This window comes from Malania oleifera, chromosome 2 (genome assembly GCF_029873635.1).
Source record: "Malania oleifera isolate guangnan ecotype guangnan chromosome 2, ASM2987363v1, whole genome shotgun sequence".
Lineage (NCBI taxonomy): Eukaryota > Viridiplantae > Streptophyta > Magnoliopsida > Santalales > Ximeniaceae > Malania > Malania oleifera.
Window position 1 is genome coordinate 148481041 of NC_080418.1, and position 8941 is coordinate 148489981.

At 32.4% G+C, this 8941-nt stretch overlaps 1 protein-coding gene across 1 annotated transcript; it reads right to left on the reverse strand.

Annotated features, from left to right (window-relative positions):
* Nucleotides 1-4982: 4982 nt before the first annotated feature.
* Nucleotides 4983-5669, reverse strand: LOC131149308 (uncharacterized). Its single transcript, XM_058099653.1, has one exon. The coding sequence runs from the start codon at nt 5562-5564 to the stop codon at nt 5154-5156; it is 411 nt and encodes a 136-aa protein (XP_057955636.1). The 5' UTR covers nt 5565-5669; the 3' UTR covers nt 4983-5153.
* Nucleotides 5670-8941: the final 3272 nt, after the last annotated feature.

The window sequence follows — 8941 nt, forward strand, 5'->3', positions numbered from 1 at the left end:
CAAGCCAATACCAATAACATTTAAAATTAACCTCAACACCGAAGAATGATAATGAAGTGATGGTATGATGGTATTGGTAATATGCAGAAATATCTTTTTATTTGGATGAATCAGGATCCTTCCAAAGCAAGGCTTTGTTTGGTTGGGGAGAAGCCTTTTTTGGTGGCTGAATGCATTGCTGGAAAGAATTTGACGAATGAGAAAACGACACGTTCGACCGACATGAAGAGAATACGGGCACCAAGTAAAAATGGTGATTTTTTGAAGAGAGAAAGCGAAGGGCAAGGGGGAACATTATCGGGAAGAGCTTATCAAGAGGCCTCAGGAGTCAGGCCGGCGCTCCCACTCCTAGGTCTTATCCCCCATAACTTTTGGCTTTTTGCTATCTCCTCTATTCAATTTTCCTAGTATCCAAACAGGTCAATACGGTTCGGGGGATCTGCATTTATTTTTTCACTTTGCGATTCATCAATTATAAAATAATAATAATAATAATAACATACCCCTATGACCATATTATCATAACCCACATTAATTTGAAGAAAGATTCTTAAAGAATGGTTTCTCGAGCAAAACTTAGAATCTATCAATTGTGAGAAATAACGTTAGTATTTGAATTCATACAAATGAAAGGCCAGCTGTATTACATAATACGGACCCATGTGGCAGGGCACTAGCGGGTGCTGGTGTGTGGGTCCCACACACCAGCACCATTGATGCTTTGTCACATGATCATGGGTCCGCATCTCTCAGCATTTCTCGTTATGAATTGGTATCAATCTCAATCATGTGGGTCATATATTACTCTTATGAGCACAACTCTTAATATAAATGTTATGATTGGTGGGATCCAAATTTTACATGGAACAATCTCTCATTGTAAGTATTTGTCCATCAAATCATAATTTTCACTTAATGTTAATATGACATCTTACAATTGGTACTCCTCTCTCCCTCTCCCTCTCCCTCTCTAAATATTGAATTATGCTTGACTAGTCTTTCAAGGGGCTTATGATATGTAAAACTCTTTTGGGTGATTATTTTCCTATTTATATATGTAGTATATTATTTTTTTTTTTGGAAGGGTTCGTCTGGCCGCCAAATTATTATGCAAATTGAAACTCTACTTGTATAGACCAATATAATGCCACAATTGATAAGAAATATTTGATGAGGCTCGACAAGCTAGTTGCAAGGTATGTGAACAAAAAATTTCTTTACAAGTTTTAGGCAATAGAAATGTACGTAGTAGCTAGTAGGTAGTGAGACCTGATTTGAATCGGAGTCAAAGGGGATCGAGAATGGTATTTGACTTGGGGTTCCATAGGGATAGAAAGAAGCATTACGAAACTATTATGCCGAGCCTGTTCCAAATGATTGTTTCCATTGTTTAGAATATGAATATTAACTATCGATTTGACAAGTGTCCAACTAAGAATAGATAAAGAGACATATGATAGACTAATTAATATTACTAAAAACAAAAATTTAGGTATAAAAGAAATTTATTTTTTTGAGTGGTGACAAAGTTATCTCTTATTGGTCTCCCATATGGAGCCAAAAAGCAAACAATGCCTAAGAAATGGTTCAAAAAGACCCATTAAAACAACTTTATGAAATAATTTGAATTTGCCATTTTTATTATCTAATAAGCAAAAGTATTCTCTAATTACCTATAGGCTATAGCCTTGCTCCTCCCTAGCTCTATACCTAAACCTAGTACAATTTCATATAATTTACTTCAAGTAGTGTCACATAACAAATAAACAAGACATACAATCATTTTAAAGCAAAGACACCTTTCATATAAGTCAAATCTACCTACCAATTGAAGTAAAGTTACTTCTTAAATGGACAAACATGTGAAATTAAACTATGATATTCTCAATTTTTCTTTGAAGGGTAAAAGGACACCCCTCCCGCACCAACTGCTAACCTCTAACTCATGCTCCTACCCCATGATCCCCCCCTATCTCTTCTAAAATTTAGGAGGAACAAATATTAGGAGGATCGAATCCTGAGCTCTCAGTATAAACTACTGGGCCAAAGCCCAAATTCACTATGATATTCTCAATTAGCTTCGACTAAAAGACGTGAGATTGAGGAAAATAGACACATTCATGAGTGTTTGACAATTGTTACACGTTGACTAATTAATTTTGTTGCACATTCATTCAATACTTATGAGTCCACTCTATTGAGAAAAAGTCAACAACTTTTTGTCTCTCTCACCTTTGTCTCCTCTTTAAATGATTTTCACAAAAACAACAAGACCATTATATATGTAAGATGAAAACTAATTAATACACACCCATCAGCAACTCTATGCCTCCCCTAATCTAACCCTAGATATTATTCAAAACTCAATTTTAGGGCGTGCAGGAGTTGGGGTCTTTTGGTTCTCAATAATAATAATAAAAATACAAGAAACAAAAGATTCTTCTCAAAACTTATCTTATTATTATGATTTACACTGATATAAAAATTATTTGCATAGATTGCTCCCAATCAAGTTGACAATGTGAATGTCATATTTAAATGCTTAAAAGATCCATTTCATTTTACTTTTTAAAAAAAAAATTGAAATGAGATCAACTTTATTACAAAATAGGTTGCGATGTGTCATAAAAAAAATAATATTATGAATAGCAGTTTGCGTCTCAGAAAAGTACATAACTTTTTAGAGTATTTTGTGTTTACAGTTTTTATGTATTAATCTATTTAATTTGGAAAAGTCAATAATGCTAACTAATGGATAACACTATTGACTTTTCCCCTTTTATCGGAGAAATTATACAAGGGACGTCCCCCTCCACGTGTCCGTGTACCTGTAGTTAAAATGTTAGATATGTGACAAATTGACCCTATAGTACTCATTAATACCAGAGATGTAAAGAAGATGACCCATTTTGATTAAGTGTATAATTTATGAAATAGGCATTCAAACATGTGGAGGGGGAGGTCTCCTGTATAATTTCTCCTTTTATCCGTTCTCTATCTTAATTATTTGGTTTAAAAAATCATTATGTTTTAAAAACAAAAAATATTTTATTTTTCCCATTAGTTTGTTTTCATTAATCAACTTTCTTGGTTCAATTCATGCTTTAACTATGCATCAAAAACGTTTTTCCCTTTTTCTTTTATGAATCACTTGAGGCACGCACCCAAAGAAATAGTCCATTTCTCATTTTCATCCCTTTCTGTTCCTTTCCAAATTTTAAATTTGAGAAAAAAGTGTTGAGTAATTTCGATTGTTAGGTTGTTTCATACACTTTCAGTAGTATATATCATAACATATACTTTTTTCTTTTATTTATTGAATCTGAATTATATGAAGGCATTTTGGGGTTTTATATAAGGCTATATATATATATATATATATATATATATATATATATATATATATATATTGTAGTCGAGTATTAAAATTAGGCCAAAACAATTTCCCATTGATAGTGAAAATTGTGCAGGGATTTTGTGAACGTAGACATATTGTTGAATCACGTAAATTTATGTTCTTCATTTTCCTTTAATTTGTGTGTGTGTGTGTGTGCATAATCTTATAGCATTAATTCTCAGGATGAACCTTAATGACTAGTTTGGATCACGGATTTTACTTGCAAAAAGGAAAGAAAAAGAAAATAAGAAGAAAATTCATTTTTTACTATATTTTCACTATGTCACGACATTCTAGAGAAGGGTCCAGAATGGTTAGAAATAATAATATTAAAAATTTGATGCAGTCGCCACTAACCTATTATTTTCCTCGGTGCGTTTAGATCACCTAACTACTACTCAAATACCATTTTAAAAAAATTATTTTAATATGATTAAAAATTATAAAAAACCAAATGTCAAGGATATGTAAAATTAAAATTTTGTTTATTGATTTGATATATTTTATATTTTATATTCCGTGATAACCAAACATAAAAAATGGAATCCTTTTTATTTTTCTTTCTTTTATTTTTAATATTTTTAAAGTTTCAAATGAAATATAAAGAATCCAGTCCCAATCTAATTTTAAGTTGTTTTTTTTTTTTTTTGATAACCCGTTGCCACCATCGCGTCACTTTAGATACTATGATACGGTACCAAATGTCGGAGGGTGAAAACTGTCCGTCCATTGACGCACTCCTGGTATTTCATCGGGGTAAACTCTCAAAAAGGAAATTGAACCCGTGACCTTGGATCACCAAAATCATAAGTTCCCTTACCACTTAATCTTAAATTATCATCTTAAAACATTTGAGTTCTAATATTCTAATTGGGTAGCTAGGAAATGAACCATAGGAGCTAAAGCTGGAGTTCCAAAGTGGATAAACTCTCTTGCAATTAATATATTACATGCAAAGATTAATGAGTGTGGGATGGTGAGCGCATGGAGCAAATCATCTGCGACAAATCAATTCCCCAATCTGCAGAACGAAAAAAATAAAGAAGGCCCCCACTGTATCCCAACTGCTGCTGCTAGCTTTTTATTTTAATACTGTAGGATATGATCGTCCACCGAAAGTAAATAAAAACTTCAAACATGCATACATACAAGCAGTCCTCCATCTCTCTCTCTCTCTCTCTCTCTCTCTCTCTCTCTCTCTCTCTCTCTCTCTCTCTCTCTATATATATATATATATATATATATCAGTCTCTCCCATCATTGTTTTCCCATTTTTTTTATTTTTATATTGAGTTGTGGCTTCTATCATATAGTTCACTTGAATGATCTTAGATATTTTTAAAAATGGGATGCCAAACTTTCTGACATTTTAGGATTGTAATATATATAGTTAATATTCGAGAATTTAAACCCTAAAATAATTTTTATTAATTGTAATTTTTTTTTAATTTTTAATTTTTATGTTGAGTTGCGACTTGTATCATATAATTCACTCAGTATTTTTTCAATAGGAATGCCAAATATTTTGACATTTTAGGACTGTAATACATTTAGTTAATAATTGAGAATCCAAACACTGAAACAATTTTGTTAATCTTAGAAGTTTTGCTTGTATTTTCTGAACAAAAATACATTATTGAAATATATATATATATATATATATATATGTGTGTGTGTGTGTGTGTGTGTGTGTGTTTACCCATGCGCGCATGCATGGGTAAACGTTCATAACCAACGATATACAAAATTGATACCATCATCTACTGAGCAAAGGAAACCAACGTTCATGGAAATAAGACTGGTAAGAGACCATGAACAAGAGAACAACCAGAAGAAGACCAATTCCCCACGGCGACCCTCCGCCGCCTCCGTGCAGCGAGTCCCTCTCTTGCACCGGAATCATGAACGGTATCTGCCGCCGGCGGCGAGGATCTCCGGCTGATAACAAGTGGACGCCGAGAAGTAGGAGGAGGGGAGAGAGCATGAGAAGGAGTTTGAGTTGGTCGAAGCAGGAGTCGAGCATGGACTCGTAGGCGGCGTACCAGGAGAAGCCGAGGAAGAAGAAGAGCGTGCAGAGGAAGAACCATAGGTGGAGAGGCACTGCAGGGTTCTTGTCACCATGGTAATGGCCGGAGTAAGATGAAGAAGATGAGTAGTAGCTATCCATGTGTGTTCTGTATGTGTGATACGTAATTTATTTGTGTTGATTGTAAGGAGTAAAGGTGTGTTTGGATTAGGGAGTATTGGGAGAGAGATCTCTTTGTGGAATGAAATGGGTTTGGTTGTGGAAGGGGGAGGATGGGTTTTATAGGTAGTTTAGTTTGATGGGAATTTTTAAAATTATTTTTATTTTTATTTATTTATTTTTATTTTTTATTTTTGTTTTTAAGCATATAGATTTTTCTAACTCATATTCCTTCAAATCCATTCCTTCAACTAGGACAAGTTATAGGACAAATGACATGACCTAATTCTTAAGGTTTAGCAAAAAAAATGTAAATTTGCTAAAGTTTTGACAAAAAGACATGAACCTTTATTGAGATTTCAAAATTCTACTGATCTCTCTATAGGTTTCAAAAAATTTCTATAATTTCCTCTAAGATATGATTTTTGGGACTCTTATACCTATAAAAAAATTTGCCTTTTCACCAAATATAAATAAGGGGAAGTTTGATTCTCTCTTTTTGGTACACCTTGGGGGAGGTTCATGAAAATTTTGAAATCTTATAAAAGGTTTGTGCATTTTTGTCAAATCTCTGGAGAGATCAGTATTTTTTTTTTATCTTGAGTTATACATTAAGTTATGTTATGTTTGGGAGCATGATTAATTTCGGACTTTAGATTTTGATGGATTTGGATAAATTTTAATACAATTTTATATTACATCTTATTCAAATCCAATATAAATCCAAATTCAAAACTTTTCTAAACATAAATAATGATTATTAGGGTAGCCAAGTTTAGGACTCTTATGCCCTTATCCAACTCGAGATGAGCTGAGTGAGTCCATCACATCTAATATTTTATAAAATAATTAAGACTATTTCCATGGAGAGTCGGATTTGGATTTCTTACCGTTACTACTTTTTCTTCATTAGCACTAGATCACACCATCTAATAAACAAAAAATTATGCTCTTTTAAATATTTACTAGATAAATATCAATAATTTTTATCTTAAAACATTAACTTCTTTGCATGACATTGATTTATAAACTATATTTTCCTTGTTTTGTGTATTGCAACAAAATGCATACATGAAAATGAAATTGAATTAAAATATAAAAAAATTAAATAATAAATTTGATTTTTTATTAAAATATGCAAAAATATTTAGTACCCAAAATAAAAACAAATTTTAAATTTCAAAAATAAATACAGGTGTCGAACCTTAATTAATTAGTTAGTAATTGGACCTGAGTTACAGTATATATATATAAAACCTGAGGACTCCAACTATCATCATGTCACTTTGTACATTATGGTGCGACATCAAATTCAGAGGGGTGAAAGTCACACGCCCATTGACACACCTCTGGTAATTTACTGGCATAATGCTTCAAGGGAGAATCGAACTCGTGATAGTGGGGTCACCAAAATCACAAGTCACTCTTACCACTTGAGCTGACCGGCTAGGACAGACCCAAGTTACAATATTAATTAAGCTCAACTCATAAATGTAAAATCATTAGTATTCAATGACACTTGCTATCGAGAGATTTCACATAAAAAATTAAAAACACATTAATTTAAAAAAAATTAAAAATACATTAATTTTAAAAAAAAATTCTTTTTTTTTTTTTTTTGTTTTTTTAAAAAGTATATTTGTTTATAAAATTATAATGATAAGGATTCTGCCTTTACGGCGATCCATGAGGGATAACTCTGCCGAGGACGGCGGGGGTTCAGTCAATTATGCAAGTTGAGATTCCAAGCTGTAAAGTGAGTGACCAGTGTGGGGCTGCCACGTACGACCGACCAGGGACCATGTCATCCCATTAAAAAAAGTATATTTTATATACTAAAGATAATTCGAGATGGTGTGGTCCACGTCACCTTTGCAAGCTTTTCCTTTTTTTCTTTTTCTTTTTTGGCCTTTTTCCTTTTTATTATTTTTCTTCGCGGCTAAGCATTATTTATGCACGATTTAAGTTTGTACATAAATAATGTACATGTAAATAAATATACTAACATCTATTTTGATTTGGGGTGAGCATAATTCAATTTTTATCGAATTAATCAGTCGAATTCGGTTAGTTCGGTTCGGTTTTAGAATGAGATAAATTCGGGTATTCGGTTTTTGATTCGCCTATGAGAAAAATATAATTCGATTAACTGAATTACTAGAATTTTGATTAATTAATAATTAAATATAAATTATTAAATTATATGAGTTTAGATATATGCTGAATCTTAATCTATACACAGTCACAATTGAGTTCACAACATATGCTAAGAAAAAGTCATACATCAATTTTATGAATGATACTTAATTACCTTTGAATTGTCTCAAATCCGACATGAAATAACATCTTGTTTGTTCTCGTTAGGTCTTTCCAGTGTTAGTCGAGTTTCCTTTTTATGATGTCGTATATCAATAAACAACATGAGATTTCTCCCGCAATAATTTAGAAAAAAAAAAAAATCTTGAAAGAACACTATCAAATTGCTTTCAAGCTGCATCTATAAGTTTGATTATCAATTTATTTAGATTACCTTATCCTTTTTATATTATTGAGAGTCCTTTATGACCATTTGATATTGTGATGAAGTACTGTAATAATATATTGTCCTAAACTTGCATTTGAGCATATGCCTACGCAAACAAGCAATAGTCTTCTCGGGTATTTTAATGGGCTCGGCCTAGGATTGCAAAGGCCCATTAGGATTTAGGAACCTCATGAAGTAATGGGCCACTCTTTACATGCCCATATCCACCCTCTCATTATGCAAGGTTTCCATGACCTAGAATCCTTTTGAAATTCTTGACCTTGGACTGCCGAGCCCAATGGGCTTGAAGGCTCAAAAGGCCAGGGCGGGCTTTGTGGGCCCAATACCTATTTACCCATTTATTCTTTTGCTCAATATGTCACAACTCTACTCAACCGTATATCAAGGAGATATGCATATAAAAATAGTTTAAACTTGAACATTGTAAGGTAATTCTTTTATGAGATAAAATTTTGAGATCCAATAAACAAAATAGATCAATACTTCATTGAAATTTGGACTAACTATTACATTATGCGTTTTCTTTTGGTAATTTTTTTTTGCTTGATACCTTGCAAGTAGTCGTTTGGCCCATAAAATCTTAGAAGTTTTTTTCTTAGAGGGAGAATCTCTGAAGATTATGTTGAACTGACTATTCCAAGTCTTCGTCTTTAATTGATATCATTTGATTTTTCTCTAATTTTGCTTTATATTTGATTTGTTTGACTTTGATTCCATATATACATGTTTAGATTGGTTTATTTGGACTATTGTATTGGTATTTGTTTACTGATTTTGACGTGTGAGATAATTTTTATAGTTTATATGTAAATCT